At 43.0% G+C, this 17,928-nt stretch overlaps 1 protein-coding gene across 2 annotated transcripts; it reads left to right on the top strand.

Moving 5' to 3' along the window:
• Positions 1 to 3,048: 3,048 nt before the first annotated feature.
• RPSA (ribosomal protein SA) lies at positions 3,049 to 16,092 on the top strand. 2 transcript variants are annotated; one of them, XM_082848770.1, is made up of 7 exons: positions 3,049 to 3,087; positions 5,264 to 5,429; positions 6,341 to 6,459; positions 13,385 to 13,630; positions 14,424 to 14,552; positions 14,670 to 14,835; positions 15,948 to 16,092. In XM_082848770.1, the coding sequence occupies exons 2-7, from the start codon at positions 5,297 to 5,299 to the stop codon at positions 16,040 to 16,042; spliced, it is 888 nt and encodes a 295-aa protein (XP_082704896.1). In that variant the 5' UTR covers positions 3,049 to 3,087; positions 5,264 to 5,296; the 3' UTR covers positions 16,043 to 16,092. The 2 variants fall into 2 exon arrangements, with proteins under 2 accessions (XP_082704896.1, XP_082704897.1); XM_082848771.1 differs by having other exon boundaries at positions 15,951 to 16,082.
• Positions 16,093 to 17,928: the final 1,836 nt, after the last annotated feature.

Consider the following 17,928-nt stretch of genomic DNA (forward strand, 5'->3'; position numbering starts at 1 on the left):
CAAAATCCTGTAGGAGAGTATTGCAAGTCTTTCTCCGTCAGGCTTAATCTACACTACTCTTTTATTGCCTGTTGGTCCTCGTAATTCGCCCTCCCCTTAATAATCCTGTCTCACAGAATCGGGCTTGTGGATCAATGACTGTGGATAAACACTCTTGGATATGTTATCATATCAGAGTTCAATCTCTCCTTTCTGTCTGAAATGCCCTTCATTCTCACTGTGTGCTTCCTCTATACTGAGTATTCTTTAGGGTGCAACTTGGGTCCCCTCCTACTACAAAGCAAAGCTGTATGTAGACTAGTATTTTTAGAGTAACAAACTGTGGATTGAGCATGACCGATGGGCCTCTACGAGGATGCAGGTGTTTGGTGAGAATGCTCTGAAGACTGAGAGCCAAACTGACTGAAGCAATCCAGAATCTCCAGGCCTGTCTCCATTTCAGGGATAATTGTGACCATTTTAGTTAATGTGATTTCTTAAGTATAAATACATGTGATTTAATTTTTAAGCCTTTGAGTTCTGATATTTGATATATAGCTTTGTTTTTGTATAGAGCATTAAAATGTCTCTGGTTCATAAAATATGAACATCAGGTGAGCCTTCTCTTTCACTTGGATTCTGGAGGATTTCTAGGCACAGAGGCTCGTTTCGGTGGGACAGCAGCAGCTGAAATATCAACAACTCTTTATTTCCTGGGAGAGGTTGAGTGACTTGGTCAGAGTCACAGCATGTGGTGAAGCTGGGATTCCAAACCATGAACTAATTCAAGACATGAAGTGCCAAGTGATAGAGAAAAGTTTTAAGACAGAATGCTTTTGATGTACAGAAGGGACCATTCCATTACCACTTCACTGATGGAATGAGGGCTTTGGGACAAAGGAGGGAAAAGTGATTTTGGAACCCTGCTCAGACCACTACAGGTAAGGGTCACGGAGAAAACTGTAGGACAACTGCACACCAGACAAACAGATGAAGAGGAGCAAGGAAGAATTCTGGTTAGAAAGGTAGGTGGCCCAAGATGAACTTGATGCCTGGGGCTAGCTAACTGCCCCATATTCTCTCAGCTTCAAATCAGTAGAGACTGTCCTAGCCATCCAATGCCATGTGAAATATAGCCCAAAAAAGTAGTCTCTGGCACAATTTTATATTTGAAAAAAAATTTTAAGCCCAGTTTATTTATTTTTTAAATACAGACCCCAGGAACCAAAGTTTGCAAAAGGAAGGCTCTGAGATTTTTATTAAAAATGTGTATGAATAAAAAGTAGTGGAGAAACTTGTGCAGAAGACTAGGAGGCTGAGGTGGGGAGGAGAACACGTGGCTGGGGAGCTACAGCCATTTGACAAGTGCCTCTTAGGCCAAGGGCGCCTCACCATGGCTTATTATCACTACAGTACGTTTTCACCTTTGGAGTTAACTCACTTCCTTGCCGAATATTTTCATCATGCAGATCACGTCTCAAGGACAAAGTTATTTTGCAGGAAAAAAAATATTTTGTGGAGAAACCCTAAATTTAATTACAGTACCATTTCCTAGTTGTCATAATGGAAGTATTCTGGAGATTCTATGGTGCACAGGGGAGGGAGCTGCTGAGATAGTTTGGAATGCCCTCCAGAGAAGTCCTGCAGTGATAGAGCACTGTCCCTAAAAGCCAGCCATTCCTTTTAAGCCTTCCTTTTTTTTTTTTTTTTTTGCGAGCCAAAATGTCTACAGATATTTTCAGCAGTTTCTAAGGATGCTTAAAGCCATGACTAAATTTACTCCTTTCCTTGTATGTCAGCTCTTTATTTAAATGCAGTGGGGTTTGTTTTGTTTCAGTTTAAAAACCTGTGTTCCTCATAGAAAATTTCAAGAAACACTAAAAAAATGAGGCCAAAAACCTACCCAGTTTCTCTACTTGTATATCCGTAGTTCTCACCCTGGCTGCACATTAAAATTATCTAGATTCTTGTGGTTTGGAGTTGGGCATATGTTTAAAAGCTCTCCAAGTGATTCTAAGCGCAGCCAGGCTTGAAACCTACTGTATAACTAATAATCTGGCTATTGGTTATTTGTTTACAATCATTTAATGCCTAGGGCTTCAATTTTTAAAAATAATCGCCCTCATCCTGCAACTCCTTTTTGTATTTTAATTATTTTTTAACGGCTGCATAGTATTGGGCGGAATAAATATTAACTAGTAATGGATATTGCAATTTTTCTCCTATGAGAAAGAAATTCTCATGCAAACCACCTGTGCAGTCTTCATTTTATTTTTTTTTTCCGGGAAACTTCCTGTAAGATAATTTTTGTTTTTGGCTGTGTTGGGTTTTTCGTTGCTGCGCATGAGCTTTCTCTAGTTGCGACGAGCGGGGGCTACTCTTCGTTCCAGTGAGCGGGCTTCTCACTGCAGTGTCTTCTCTCGTTGCAGAGCACGGGCTCTAGGCACGTGGGCTTCAGTAGTTGTGGCACGCGGGCTCAGTAGTTGTGACTCAGGGGCTCTAGAGCACAGGCTCAGTAGTTGTGGTGCATGGGCTTAGTTGCTCCGCGGCATGTGGGATCTTCCCAGACCAGGGCTCGAACCCGTGCCCCCTGCATTGGCAGGCGGATTCTCAACCACTGCGCCACCAGGGAAGCCCTAAGATAACTTTTTGAAAATCTGAATTACACACTTCTAACTTGTCCTCCAAAAATGCAAAATAATTTCTCCAGCTTTTATTTATCCAATACAGGCTTGTGTTCAACACCCCTTCCCATGTAAGGAAACTGCACCTTAGGTGAAGGACCCGCTCAATAGGTACAAAAAAGGCTGGGCGAGAGGTCGAATCCATACGGTGGAGGGCTGGCTGACTGCCTGGCTGACTTCCGGCCCGCGTCCCTGGTCGCAAACTGCGTGTTCCAACCGGCCCGCCCTTTTCCGCCGTTCGAAAGCGTCCGCGCCAGCGCCGCAGCCCGCCTTCCGGAGGAAGACCCGCCCCCACAACTCCCGCCTTGTTAGCGCTTCCGCTCGCCTTTCGTTGTCATTGGCTGGAGGCGGACTATATAAGGACGTCATTTCCGCCCGCGCGTTCTTTCCGCGCCAGATAAGGGTCCATGCGGCTTTGTCCTCGGTGAGTAGCATGTGGCGTCCGGGCGTACCCCAGGGCCACCAAGACGAGCTTCTTGCCGCGACGAGTGGTGCGAGCACCAGGGTGGAAGCCCGCAGGCGGAGCGCGTCTGTTTTCGGCTCGGCGCGCTCTCCCTCGGATTTGGCGTCCTACACGTGGCCGGGCTCGGGCCCGCGCGTTCCCACAAGGCCCTGGGAGCCGGCGGAGGTCGCGCTCCAGCCGCTGAGGGCCCGAGTTGGGGTGCCGGTGGCTAGGGGTGCAGAGAGACCGGTCTACGCAGCGCGCTACGGTCGCTTCGGGTACCGACACTCGGCGGTAAACCCAGAGACCTAGGCTCCAGTTTTTTTCAGCTGGTTGGGTTGGTCTGTTTTCCCCGTTCGTGGTATTCCGTTCAAGAGTTAAGGTTCTTCGCGAGGTTTTTTGGTGCCGGACAGGCTAAATTAAAGGTCCAGGTTCTTATTCTGCTTGTCCGAAAGATTTCGGACAGGGGACGCAAAGAAAGGCACATACAGGGACTTCCCCGGCGGTCCAGTGGTTAAGACTCAGCTGTTACACTGCAGGGGCCCCGGGTTCGATACCAGGTCGGGGAACTTAAGATCCCGCATGCCTCGCGGTGTTAAAGGAAAGAAATTTTTTTTAATTGTAAAAAAAAAAAAAAAAAAAAAGACACAGAGACTGAGGTGTAGAGAGAAACAAAAAAGCAATTTATGAATGGGCAGAAGCGAAAGTACGCACTCGGAGAAGAATGCGGGCGTCCTCACGAGTGAGGAGCGCACCGAGGGGTTTTTCTGACCCCCACCCCCCCACGCCTTTTATTTCACTTTAATTCCTTGAATGGGCGCATATTTCTTTGTTTAGGGGCGGAATACTCATTGTTGGGAGAATCGGAGTGGGATTTTGATTCCACCTCGTTACATCAGTTTTTGCTCTTCCCCGTCCGCCTCCAGAAGCCACCGCACCTGCGCTCTAAGAGCCATTTTCCCTTGCTATACGAGCGCCAGGCGTGTGAGGTGGTACAGCAGTCACCTGCAGCCTGTGTGCTCGGCCAAGCTCTCTGGGTTTTATGGTCAGAGTTCCCTCTTAAGGTGTCACAGAGTTTAATCAAAAGTCTAATTTACGTTCTTGTTGACGCCATTCCTCCATGCTTCATGGTCTCATTAAGTGTAAAACAAGGAGGTGGCTTTGCTTTTTGCCTAATGTCTGTTTGAGGAGGCTGTTCTTGGGTTCAGCCCTGTCTTTCCTGCCTGATTTTGAGGAAAACTAGTTGTAATCGCAGGGAGAAGTAATGCCAAAGCTCCCAGCTTCAGTCGGCTTGAAAATAAACTTCACCTTTGCTCAGCTTTAGAATAGTCTAGAACATGGCTGCTGTTCCACGTCTAAGTCCTGCGTACCTTGAAAACTATTAAGTCTCAGTTCACTATTTTCGTTTAGTTTCATTATCTGGGTGTTTTGTCCATCTCCATAATACTCTTTAGCAGGATTTCCAGCAGTTTTACAAGGTGTGGCATATTTTACAAGGTGTTGATGTGTCTCATCCCACTAGACTAAGCCCAATGCCTGACACTAGGAGGTGTGGTCTGTGGTTAGATTATTTCAAGTTTATCGATATTTTTTATTGAAGTATAGTTGATTTACAATGTGTTAATTTCTGCTATATAGCAAAGTAATTAGGTTATACATATGTATACATTCGTCTTTAACATTCTTTTCCATTATGGTTTACCATAGGGTGTTGAATATAGGTGTCTGTGCTATAGAAGAGGACCATGTTTATTCATTCTGTATATAAAAGTTTATATCTGCTAATCCCAGCCTCCCACTCCACCCCTCCCCCGTGACAACCACCAAGTCTGTTGTGTCCTGTTTCTGTTTCATAGATTGGTTCATTTGTGTCATTTTAGATTCCACATGTAAGTGATATATGGTATTTGTCTTTCTGATTTACTTACTATGATAATCTCTAGTTGGATCCATGTTGCTACACGTGGCATTCTTTCTTTTTTATGGCTGAGTAGTATTCCATTGTATATATGTACCACATCTTTATCCGTTCATCTGTCAAGGTGGTTAGATTTAAACATTGAGTCATTTGACTCTCAAGAGGAGTTAGAATGCACCCGTTACCTCATCCCACTTGTCACTGGAGTGTAAAGGACTTTTGTTAACTACTGTTTTTCAGATTCCCGTCGTAACTTAAAGGGAAACATTAACAATGTCCGGAGCCCTTGATGTCCTGCAAATGAAGGAGGAAGATGTCCTCAAATTCCTTGCAGCAGGAACCCACTTAGGTGGCACCAACCTTGACTTCCAAATGGAACAGTACATCTACAAAAGGAAAAGTGATGGTCAGTCATTGCTTTAGGGTTCTTTTTCTTGGTCATCCCAGCTGTAAGGACAAGTTTTGATGCTTCTGTTCTGATAGGTAGTGCTGAGTGAAGTGATTTCTAAAATATCAGCCTTGGCGGGCTCTCACCAAGTAACAGATGAAACTAGATCTTTAGATGGGTACGAAGCTTTAAAACTGAGTAAAAGTGCTCTGGTGGTTTTTGGAAGGAAGGGTTTCTGGACTCCAGTGGAAGAGTGGCTATTGCTAGGTTATGTGACCTGGGTTGGGCCATGAAGAAGCATGATGTAAACATAAAGAGGAAGTTCGTCAGCTTAGTTCCTAATAACTTATCTCCCATGGTGCCTTATATTTTGTGGCTACTGATAGAGGTTTGTAAAGCTGAATTCTGAGAAAAGGCCACAGATGGGAATTTGGCTTGCTTGAATGTATCAGAAAAGGGAATGTAGGTTGTGATGAGAATATGGAAGGCATTAAGTTCTTCAGCTTAGAACCACTGAAGGAATTAGGTGCGTGAGTGGCAGGGTTTAAAGGAGTTGGGGATGAATCTGACATCAAGGCAGAAGATAAGAGGAAAAGAGTGGTAAGAGGCCAGAAGTAGGTAAGAGCTTGTGGGTTTCTGCATGGGGGGCCTGAGGGCGGGTTAGTACAGGGGAAGAGTAGGGAGAAGGTGCACTTTGCCTACTGAATCAAGGCTGCACACTATTAAAGCTCAGAGTGGAGGCCAGTCTTGGCCAATGAACTTCTGAGTGTCGGAAGTGTGCTATATTAATGGCAGGATTTTCGCTAACACCAGTAGAGCTTGCCTCTATGACTGGAGTTTGATAGTACTCGCTGCCACATGCATTCAGCTTTTTAGAAGAATGTTAACTTTTAAAACTTGGCTAGGTGTTAACAAAACCTTGTGTCTAGGCATCTACATCATAAATCTGAAGAGAACCTGGGAGAAGCTTCTGTTGGCAGCTCGTGCCATTGTTGCCATTGAAAACCCAGCTGATGTCAGTGTCATATCCTCCAGGAATACTGGCCAGGTTTGTGGAACAATATGCTTGGTTTTTGTTACAAAACCTAAAGATGTTTGGGGATGTATAGAAAAGCATAAGAAAAAAATAACCCGTAATTTCACTGTTCAGAAATCATTTGAAATTGCCCTGAGTCAGAGGAATTGCCAAAATTCAACCATTTCAGTATATTTATCACTTTGCATCTGACAGTATGTCACGGTTCATGTTTTCATGTCATTGTGTGTTTTCTTGTGCCACTAAATATCGAGGAATGACCCTATTAAAGTGGCTCACCACATTTTTCTGCAGTGAGCTTTTTATATTTAAAATGATGAAATACTGGGTTAAAAAAAATTGAATGTCAACTTCAGAATATTTCAGGAAGGTCTTCTGAGGGTAGGGTACCCCCCAGTCTTTGTCTCATAAGCAAGAGTAATCTTTGCCAGCTTAAATGAATAAAAAATAGCTTAGTATTTTTTAATGGCAAGTAAGGTAAAACTTTAGTCTTTTTTGTCCCATTTCTATCTTGATAGTTATTTCCTTTTTCTGCTGAGAAAACGGGTTTTTTAAAAACATGCTTTATAAAAGCATTAAAGCTCTTAAAAGGATTTCATTCACCCTGTTTCTAATTTAAAAAAATTTGACTTGGATTTTGACAGTTTTTAAATTAATGTATTGATAGTAAGATGCTCTTTTTTTAATTTCATTTAAAGAAATTTTTATTGTATAGTATTTGATTTACAGTGTTGTGTTAATTTATGCTGTACAGCAAAGTGACTCAGTTACATATACATATATTCTTTTCATATTCTTTTCCATGATGGTTTATCACAGGATATTGAATATAGTTCCCTGTGCTATACAGTAAGGCCTTGTTTATCCATCCTATATAGCATAGTTTGCATCTGCTAATCCCAGACTCCCAGTCCTTCCCTCCCCCATCCCTTATCCCCCTTGGCAACTACAAGTCTGTTCTATTTTTCTCTTTCATGGATATGTTCATTTGTGTTGTATTTTAAGTTCCACGTGTAAGTGAAGTCATACGATATTTGTCTTTCTCTATTTTACTTAGTGTGATAATCTCTTGGTCCATCCATGTTGCTACAAATGGCATTATTTCATTCTTTTTAATGGCTGAGTAGTATTCCGCTGTTGATACACGCCATATCTTTATCCATTCATCTGTCTATGGACATTTCAGTTGTTTACATGTTTTGGCTATTGTAAATAGTGCTCCTGTGAACATTAGGGTGCCTGAATGTTCGAATTACTGTTTTGTCTGGGTGTATGCACAGGAGTGGAACTGCTGGATCATACGGCAACTCTAGTTTTTTGAGGAACCTCCATACTGTTTTCCATACTGGCTGCACCAGATTACGTTCCCCCTAACAGGATTAGAGGGTATTCTTTTCTCCTTATCCACTCCAGCATTTTTTATTTGTAGACTTTCATGATGGCCATTCTGACCAGTGTGAGGTGTTACCTCATTGTAGTAGTGATTTGAATTTCTCTAATAATTAGCAATGTTGAGCATCTTTTCATGTGCCTATTGGCCATCTGTAGTTCTTTGGAGAAATGTCTGTTTAGGTCTTCTGCCCAGTTCAGTTGTTCGTTTTTTTGTTATTGAAATGTATGAGCTCTTGGTATATTTTGGAAATTAAGCCCTTGTTGGTCACTTCATTTGCAAATATTTTCTCCCAGTTCTTTGTATATTTGGTAGAATTCGCCTATGAAGCCATCTGGTCCTGGACTTTTGTTTGAAGGGAGCTTTTTAATTACAGATTCTGTTTCATCTCTAGTAATCAGGCTGTTCAAGTTGTCTGTTTCTTGATTTAGTTTCAGTGGGCTTTATGTTTCTAGAAAGATGTCCGTTTCTTCTAGTTTGTCGAGTTTGTTGGCATATAATTGTTCATAATGTTTTTTTGTTGGCATATAATTGTTTGTAATGGTATCAGTTGTGGTTTCTCCTCTTTCATTTCTTATTTTATTTGGGTCTTCTCTCTTCTTCGTGATCCTGGCCAGAGGTTTGTCGATTTTGTTTACCCTTTTAAAGAACCAGATCTTGGTTTTATTTTAATCTCTATTTTATTTCCTCTCTGATCTTTTTTTTTAAAAATATTTATTTATTTGGTCATGCTGGGTCTTAGTTGTGGCTCACCAGCTCCTTACTTGTGGCATATGAGCTTAATTGCGACTCACGGGCTCCCTAGTTGTGGCATGCATGTAGGATCTAGTTCCCTGACCAGGGATCAAACTGGCCCCCTGCACTGGGAGTGCGTGTCTTAACCACTGCACCAGCAGAGAAAGTCCCTCCTCTCTGATCTATCTACTTACTTCTGCTGACTTGAGATTTTTCTGGTTTCTTAAAGGCCTGTATCGCTGTGAATTTAATCTCTAAGAAGTGCTTTTGCTGTATCCCATAGATTTTGTGTTTTCATTGTCATTTGCCTCAAGGTTTTTTTTTTTTTTTTTTTTTTTTTTGGTGGGCCTCACTGTTGTGGCCTCTCTCGTTGCGGAGCGCAGGCTCAGTGGCCATGGCTCACGGGCCCAGCCGCTCTGCGGCATGTGGGATCTTCCCGGACCGGGGCACAAATCCGTGTCCCCTGCATCAGCAGGCAGACTCTCAACCACTGCGCCACCAGGGAAGCCCCTGTCTCAAGGTATTTTTTAATTTCTTGGATTCCATTGTTGACCCACTGGTTTCTTAGTAGCATGTTGTTTAGTCTCCCATGCAGTTGTTGTTTTCTTGTTTCTTTTTCGATGGTTGATTCTAGTTTCATGCAGTTGTGGTCAGAAAAGATGCTTGGAATAATGTCTATGCTCTTAAATTTGTTGAGGCTTATTTTGTGCTCTAGTATGTGGTCAATCTCAGGATGTCCTGTGTGCACTTGAAAAGAATGTATATTCTGCTTTTTCGGCTCTAATGTCTTAAGTCTGTTGTATCATTTAGGATCTCTGTTGCTTTATTGATTTTCTCTCTCCCAGATATGTCCATTGATATGAGTGTGGTGTTAAAGTCTCCTATTATTAGTGTATTCCTGTCAGTTTCTCCCTTTATGTCTGTATTTGTTTTATGTATTTGGGTACCTGTTGATGAGTATAGTGTCCTCTCCTTTTATTGATCCTTTTACCATATGTCATTTGCTTTATCTTTCTATGTAGCCTTTTTTTTTTAGTCTGTTTTGTCTGATGAGTATTGCGACCCGCACTTTGTTGTCATTTCCGTTTGCATGCAATATCTTTTTCCATCTCCTCACTTGCAGTCTACGTGTATCATTTGCCCTAAAGTGTGTCTCTTGTAGACAGCATATTGTAGGCCCTTTTTTTTTTTAATCCGCTGTTCTGTCTTTTGATGGAACATTTAGTCCATTGACATTTAAGGTAATTTTATTGGTATTTTAAACATTGTTTTCCTGTTGACTTTATATTTCTTATTTGTCTCTTTCTTTTTGTTTTTCCTTTTGTGGTTTGATGATTTCCTTTTGTATTCTGCTTTTGTTTTCTTGGTTTTTGTGAATCTATTGTGTTTTTGATTTGTGGTTACCCTGTTTTTCAAATATGTTAACCCCTTCCCATATCAACTTGACTTAGACTGGTAGTCATACAGGCTCACTTTCTAGAAGAAAAAATTACATTTTCTTTCATCCCCCACATTTTGTGATTTTGATGTCCTCTTTTACATCTTCATGTTTATCCTTTTGCTTTAAGTGGTTATCGCTTTAAGAGAAATTTTTTTATTTCTTTTTAAAATCTGTTTACTGGCTTATTTAAGTGATTTACTTTCCAACTGTGATTTTTTTTTCCCCCTTTCCTATAGATTCTTCTTTTCTATTTAGAGAAGATCTCTCAGTATTTACTTTAGGGTAGGTTTAGTATTGCTGTATTCTTTTAAGTTTTTGCTTGTCTGAGGAAATTCTCCTATTCCAAATGATAATCTTGCTGGGTAGAGTTGCAGATTTTTCCCTTTCAGGACTTTGAATATATGTTGCCACTCCCTTATGGCCTACAATGAGCTGAAAGCCCTATGGGGGTTCCCTTGTAATTAACTCGTTATTTTTCTCTTGCAGTCTTTAGAATCCTTTGGGGGGGCATTTTATTATGTCTGGGTATAGGTCTGTTTTGGTTTATCTTGTTTGGGATGCTCTGTGCTTCTTGTACCTGGATATCAGTTTCCTTCTTTAGGTTTGGGAAGTGTTCAGCCATAATTTCTTCAAATAGATTTTCAATCTCCTTTCTCTTCTCCTTCTAGGATCCCTGTTATGTGTAGGTTGGAATGCTTTATATTATCCCATAGGTCCCTTATATTGCTTTCATTTTTCATTTGGCTTTCTGTCTGCTGTTCTGATTGGGTGATTTCCATTCTATCTTCCAAATCACTTTCTTCTGAAGATAGATCACTGTCTTACACATAATGTTCTTCTGCATTATTCATTCTGCTATTCATTGCCTTTAGTTCAGCTTTTGTCCCTGCAAATGAATTTTCTGATTTTTCTTGGTTCTTCCTTAATAATTTCTAGTTCCTTTTCACAGTAATCTGCATTTCTGTTGATAGTCTTTCTCAATTTGTTCAGTATTTCATTATTTCCTTTTTTAACTCAATGTCTGTTAGACTCAGGTCTTTTTCGTAGTTTGTTCTTTCAGGGGAATTCTCTTGATCTGTTAATTGGGAGTGGTTCCCCTGTCTCTGCATTTTACTTATATTTCTCTTGCTCTATGAGTTGAGAAAGTTATCTACTGTGGTGTTGGAGGGCTTTTTTTTTTTTTAACTTATTTTATTTTGGTTGGTCTTGGTCTTGGTTGTGGCATGCAAACTCTTAGTTATGGCATGCATGTGGGATCGATCTAGTTTCCTCAGCAGGGATTGAACCCATGTCCCCTGCATTGGAAGGTGGATTCTTAACCACCGTGCTACCAGGGAGGTCCCTTAGAGGGCTATTTTTATGTGGGAATGTCACTGTATAGCCTCTTTGGGTTTAACATTTTTGGTGTGGGCTGTTTTTACTGTGGGTGCCTGCTGCCTCTTTCCTCAGTGTATGGTGGCCATCATCCCCTTGACAGGAGGTGTGACTGGTGTGGTGAGTAGAGCCTGCACTGGATGTTGTTTACTCTGTGGTTGTCACTACCCTGTCAGAGGCAGGATGTGCTCCCTAGTTGTTATTATAGAGTAGAAGCCCCCAGAGCTGAGCTGCGGCGTAAGGTAGACTGGATTGGAGCGTTTCCACAGGGAGAGGAGCCACTGCGTCTTTCTCTGCTGGAGCTGTTCACTGGTGAGTGTGCTCTGTGGTGCCACCTGTCACCCATTGTGCTGTTGGCACTGCCCTCGGCCCCATCGTAACCCGGGGAATGCTGGTAGTCAGCCCTGGTGTCCCTCAGGTGTTGTTTTCACAAGGCCACCCACGCAGGTCCACTGAAGTCAGGTGCCAGGACAGCAGTAGTCGCACACCCGGATCCCCTGTAGGAGGCAGCTCAGACCCTGGCCCAGCCCCAGCCCCCGTGTGCCCGTGCCCACAAAGCCCAGAGCTGCCTAGGCAAGACCCGTCCCAGTTGCAAGAGGCTGCACTGGTGACCCCACTTCTTTTCGCATGCCACTTAACAGTGGCGCTTCCCTTCTGTGGTGGGCCCGGCCTTTTTCCACAAACACTCCTGGTTGTGGCTGTGCCACTCTCCAGCCCCTTCAGGCTATCTCTGCACAGCCAACACCAGTCATCTCTCTGGGTCTGTCCTCTAAACCCAGCACCCAGCCCCCACCTGTACTAACGGACACGCATCTCAGGCTGGGGCGTGCAGGTCTCTCAGTTATGCCTACCACAAGCCAGTTGTTGTGCTCTCCTCTGAGCCTTAGGAGCTCCCTTTCTGTCCCAGCTGATCTCCCCACCGTTGAGGGGGCTTCCCAGGGTGTTGGGAGCCTTTCCTCTTCTTCACCTCCCTCCCGGGGCACAGGTCCCATCCTGCTTCCTCTTTTTTTTCCTTTTGTCCAGCCCAGTTATGTGGAGAGCTTTCTTACCCTTTCAGGTGTTTGAAGTCTTCTGCTAGTGTTCAGTAGGTGTTCTGTGACAGTTGTTCCATTTGTAGATGTATTTTTGACGTAGTTGTGGGAGGAGGTGAGTTCCATGTCATTCTACTCCACTATCCTGATTGGAACCCCCTGTAGATGTATGTTAACGGCGTTATTCCCCAGAGGCTGGCTTATGACGACCTCTGTGGTTTGATGTATGGCTGACAGTTTTAATTACTGCTGTAGAATGAACTTAGTGACCACTCCGTGCTTCCCTCAGCGAAAATTTACTGAGTATCTAGATTGGTCCAGGCAGTGCTTGCTGAGTGCTTGGAATATAGCAGAAAAGCAGTCTGTTTTTGAAGGGGTGAAGGAAATAAGCTTTCTGTAGAGTTAGAGGATAAGAAAGGTGGGTGAACTCCTGCTCTGTATAGGTTGGCTGTGACAAAATCTGACCGGTACAGAAGTGCTTACTGGATGCCGGGCACTGTTCTGTGTGTTGTAATTTTTACAGTTCTATGAGGAACTTGGAGACACGTGAGTAACTTGCCCCAGTTACTCGTAAGTGACCTGTTTGGTACTTGAACCAGGCTGGTTGGCTCTGGAACCTGCAGAAGTGAGGAAGTAGTGAGCCTCAGATACGAGGGAAGAGCATCCCCAGCAGAGGGCCTAGGGGTGGGCCGTGCTTGGCAGTGCTTGGCATGTTTTTTGGCTCTAATTTTGTAAGTATTTTTCATGTAATAAGTGAAGGATATAGAAGAATTACTGGATGTTTTGAACGTTTAATTTGATGGTTTCATTTTTGAGTAAGGGATTTCGGGAGGTTCTGGCTAGATAGGCTGCTTCATGTGATTACAGCACTTGGTGTTGACCCATTTATAATTGCAGAACTCCTGCAATTCTGCAAGATGGCACCATCTCTGGAGCACTGTTAACTCTTAATATTGATTCTTCTAGCGAGCTGTGCTGAAGTTTGCTGCTGCCACTGGAGCCACTCCTATTGCTGGCCGCTTCACTCCTGGAACCTTCACTAACCAGATCCAGGCAGCCTTCCGGGAGCCAAGACTTCTGGTGGTTACTGATCCCAGGGCTGACCACCAGCCTCTCACAGAGGCCTCTTACGTTAACCTGCCTACCATTGCTCTGTGTAACACAGACTCTCCTCTGCGGTATGTGGACATTGCCATCCCATGCAACAACAAGGTAACAATTTTATGATCTAAACTAGAGCTGGAGAATAAGTGCTCTAGAGACAGACATTCCTCTGCACATTGTTAGAGCTTGGAGTTGAGGCCACTGGCCGATGAACTCACAAGTGTAGGTAGTGTGCTACATGAGGGGCAAGTTTTTCGCTAACGTCACAAGGGTCTCTGGCCCAATGAGTGGAGTTTGATAGTAATACTTGCTACAAATGTATGATTTTAATACATGAAAGCTTTAAGGAGAGATGAAAAAACATTTTAAAAATGGCCTGTGTTTTCTTCTGCTTTTCTCCATTATTTCTTACTCCTGGACCTCTCAGGCATTACTTGGCCTTTCTGTTTTCAGACTAACTTGATGTATCCTGATGTAAGATCCTAAAAAGGTGGGTTGCATATGGTTCAAATTAGTCTGGTTTGTCACTGGTTACACAAAAGAATCAGGCAAAGGTTTTTTGTTTTCCTACTACCAGTGTTCAGGCACTGACCCCAGGTTAATTCATTTTGTTGTCTAGAGTGGACTCTTGATTAATCCCCATGATTCATTCCAGAATGTGGCAGTCAAGGTTGAGAACCAGAGTTATGGAATAATCTTGTTAAATAAGTAAAGTCTTATTTTTATTGGAGTGTAGTTGCCTTACAATGTTGTGTTAGTTTCTGCTATACTATAGACACTTCTAAACTAAGACATGTCTGTTCACATGGTACCAAGGGACCCAGCTGTTAGGTGGAATGGGAGGTGCTTGCTGTTTGGGGTTCGCCGAGTATCACTTTATAATAACCTGGCACTCTTGCAGGGAGCGCACTCAGTGGGTCTGATGTGGTGGATGCTTGCCCGGGAAGTTCTGCGCATGCGTGGCACCATCTCCCGTGAACACCCGTGGGAGGTCATGCCTGATCTCTACTTCTACAGAGATCCTGAAGAGGTGAGCTTCCTCCACAAAGGCTTGTGGTAACATGAACAAATTGGACACTTTAGTCTGTGCTGCTTGGCAGTAAAGTCTGTCAGTCCCTATAAACGAAAAAATTTTTTTCTAAACCAGATTGAAAAGGAAGAGCAGGCGGCAGCTGAGAAGGCTGTGACCAAGGAGGAATTTCAGGGTGAATGGACTGCTCCAGCTCCTGAGTTCACTGCTGCTCAGCCTGAGGTGGCGGACTGGTCCGAAGGTGTGCAGGTGCCCTCTGTGCCTATTCAGCAGTTCCCCACTGGTACGTATCAAGATCCAAGGGCATCAGGCTGGTGGTTTAGAACTTCTGTGTTTCCAGTGTAACATACATATGTGTGTGTGCGCACACACACTATATATATATATATACACACACACACATGCATATATATACATATATACGCACACTTTATATATACGTATACAGTAAATCCTGTACATACAAACGAGTTCCATTCTGAGAGCACATTCGGTAAGTCCAACACAGCCTAGGTACCCAACTAACAATGGGCTATATAGTACTATACTGTAATAGGTTTATAACACTTCACACAACATAACACATAAAAAAGAAAAAATTAAACAATTTTAATCTTATAGTACAGTACAACAGCTGGCATACAGGGATTGGTATCGAGTGAATAGGCAAGAAGTGTTACTGACTGGAGGAGGGCGAGGAGGTGGGAGGGAGATGGTAGAGCTGAAAGGTCATCAACTATCGGAGGTGGAGGGTAATTTCACTCACGCCTGACCTTGATGGCACAGGTCTGGTTCCCTGCTGGATTCAGTTCTGTCTCCTTGAAAAACGAGTCAGTGATGTCTCGGTAGTACTGTATGTACCAGCTACATCACCACTGCTTTTACACTTGCTTCTGGACATCCTGGGCTTGAAGTAAAGATACTGTAACTGTGTGTGCTCTATACAGTACAGTACACAAAAGTAAAACCACTTGTAGAGGATGCAGGCACATGACAGTGTACACAGACATGTGAATTAACTTATGTGATTGGACATGCGAATGCACTTTCTCTTCGAGAGTTCATAACTTGAAGGTTCGTATGTAGGGCACTTAGTGTATGTATGTGTACATTATACGTATATACACATGTACATACAGTATATATACACACACACACACACACACACACACACATACTAGCATTAAAGGGTTTTGTCTCGGTGTGCCATAGCTGTGCTAATAACCTGACAGGTTGAATTCAGGTGCTTTTGAAATGTTCTTTTGTCTTTGTCCTTTGAAATGTGTTATCCGTTGGAATGCAAGGCAGATTGTTGCTGGTGGTGGGGGTGACAAAAATACTATGGGAATGGGGCTGATGGCTTTCTCTTTTTTTTTTTGGTATTTTTCTCAACAGAAGATTGGAGTGCTCAGCCTGCCACTGAAGACTGGTCTGCAGCTCCCACTGCTCAGGCCACTGAGTGGGTAGGAACAACCACTGAGTGGTCTTAAACTGTTCTTCCACAAACTCTTAAAATGGAAATAGGTTGATGGAAAATAAACAGTTTCTAAAAATTGTGTCCATTTATTTCAGTTCATGGGACAGGCCTGGGATGAAAGCCTTGCTCAGCCCGTTCCTAATGTGTGGCTCTGGGCAAGAGATGATGTTTCTGGGCCCAAGTGTCCTTAGCAGGGGATAATCTTGGAGCTGTGATGCAGAGCAATGTATCACATTGTCCTTTGTTAGTATATAATTTTAAAGAGTAAAATATACATGCAGATGATCATGAAAGACATACCTGTGTATTCTTGGAGAATAAGCCATTACACAGATTACCAAGTAGGAAGGTGCCAAGACCTGAGAAAATCTTCATGCTCCTTCCTGAAGTCACAAGCTTCTCTCCTTCGATCCTTTGGAAAGGGTAAGGTGATCAAATCAAGAATTCTTTAGTTTGTTTTTGAGCTTCCTATAAATGGAATCATATCTTGTGTGACTTGCTTCTTTTCCCTTAGTTATTTTGTGCTTTTCACCCCTCTTGCCATGTTCCCAAAGAATCATCCATGACCTCTAACTGCAGTGGCCATTTGAGTTGTTCTCACATTTTGGCCATTAGCAGCAGAGCTATTTTGAACATTTTTGATAGATCCTGGTGTCCGGAAATTTCCTCACTCGGGGTTTCAAACTCTAGCTTCACCAGATAATGTCAGATTTCACAGTCATCTATAAAATCCTCTGAAAACACAGCCACAACCCTTAGTACTAAAGCACTGTCCTTTATTCACTGCTCAGAACTGCTGCCTTAAAAATACAGGGTGTGATCCTGGCTCATCTCTTTCCCCACTGTTCTTATGACTGTCCCCAGGCCAATGCCACACTGTCTTTCCTGTTGACTGGAGTTTTATAATCCACTATAGCAATGGGTAGCATGGTCCGCCTGCCTTTTTTCCAAATGTTATGGTTATTATTGAACCTTTTGCATTGTCACAAATTTTTCAACCTAGTGCAGCTCCAGTATAAAGCCAGTTGGGATTGCATTGACTGTGATTTAGTGACTATAATTGACTGATTCACTGTATGGAGTTTTTCAGTCCATGAACAATCTACATCCTGCCAGATTCTTTTTTTTTTTTTTTGCTGCACGCGGGCCTCTCACTGTTGTGGCCTCTCCAGTTGCGGAGCACAGGCTCCGGACACGCAGGCTCAGCGGCCATGGCTCATGGGCCCAGCCGCTCCGCGGCATGTGGGATCTTCCCATACTGGGGTACGAACCCGCGTCCCCTGCATTGGCAGCCAGACTCTCAAGCACTGCACCACCAGGGAAGCCCCAGATTCTCATTTTTATGTCCCTCAATAAAATTTTAGAATTTCTTCTAAAGAGGTTTTGCACATCTTTTGTTTGGTAAATATATTCCTAGATTCTCAAGGTGTTTTAAAGCGTACTCTTCAACAATTAGGGATCCTGTTGGAATCCATATTTAAATAAAACAGGTATGCAATGTTAAATGTCACTACTGCCACGGTGCTTCTGACCCTGCCTGAGCAATCCACACTTTTTGTGCAAGGCAAGAATGAGATTACTGAACTCCACCTGTGAAAAACCTGCTCCAAACCTACATGCCAAACATTGAACTCACTTAGTAGAGAAGAACCTACTGCACTCCTATCCATGCTAAAAGTTCAGTGGGTTTCACTTACACATAACCTGAGAATTTTCCAATTCTACCTCTGCAAAGAATCTCAAGTAAAATAATTCAATAATCAACATATTAAGTGCTTACTCTAGACCACACATAATTCTAAGCACTTGAGGGTAGAGCAGTGAATGAAGCTTGTGACCCTATGGCAGTTACATTTTGATGGGCGAGGCAGTAATAAAGCTAAGTATGCCATTGTCTGT

Source organism: Leucopleurus acutus (assembly GCF_964270905.1).
Source record: "Leucopleurus acutus genome assembly, chromosome: 10".
In the NCBI taxonomy this organism is placed as follows: Eukaryota; Metazoa; Chordata; class Mammalia; order Artiodactyla; family Delphinidae; genus Leucopleurus; species Leucopleurus acutus.

Excerpts from the sequence above, each read along its gene's own strand:
- RPSA (XM_082848770.1), top strand. The coding sequence starts at position 5,297 with ATGTCCGGAGCCCTTGATGTCCTGCAAATGAAGGAGGAAGATGTCCTC. Across the intron at positions 5,430-6,340 it reads CTACAAAAGGAAAAGTGATG|GCATCTACATCATAAATCTG; the intron begins GTCAGTCATTGC and ends CCTTGTGTCTAG. Across the intron at positions 14,553-14,669 it reads TCTACAGAGATCCTGAAGAG|ATTGAAAAGGAAGAGCAGGC; the intron begins GTGAGCTTCCTC and ends TTTCTAAACCAG.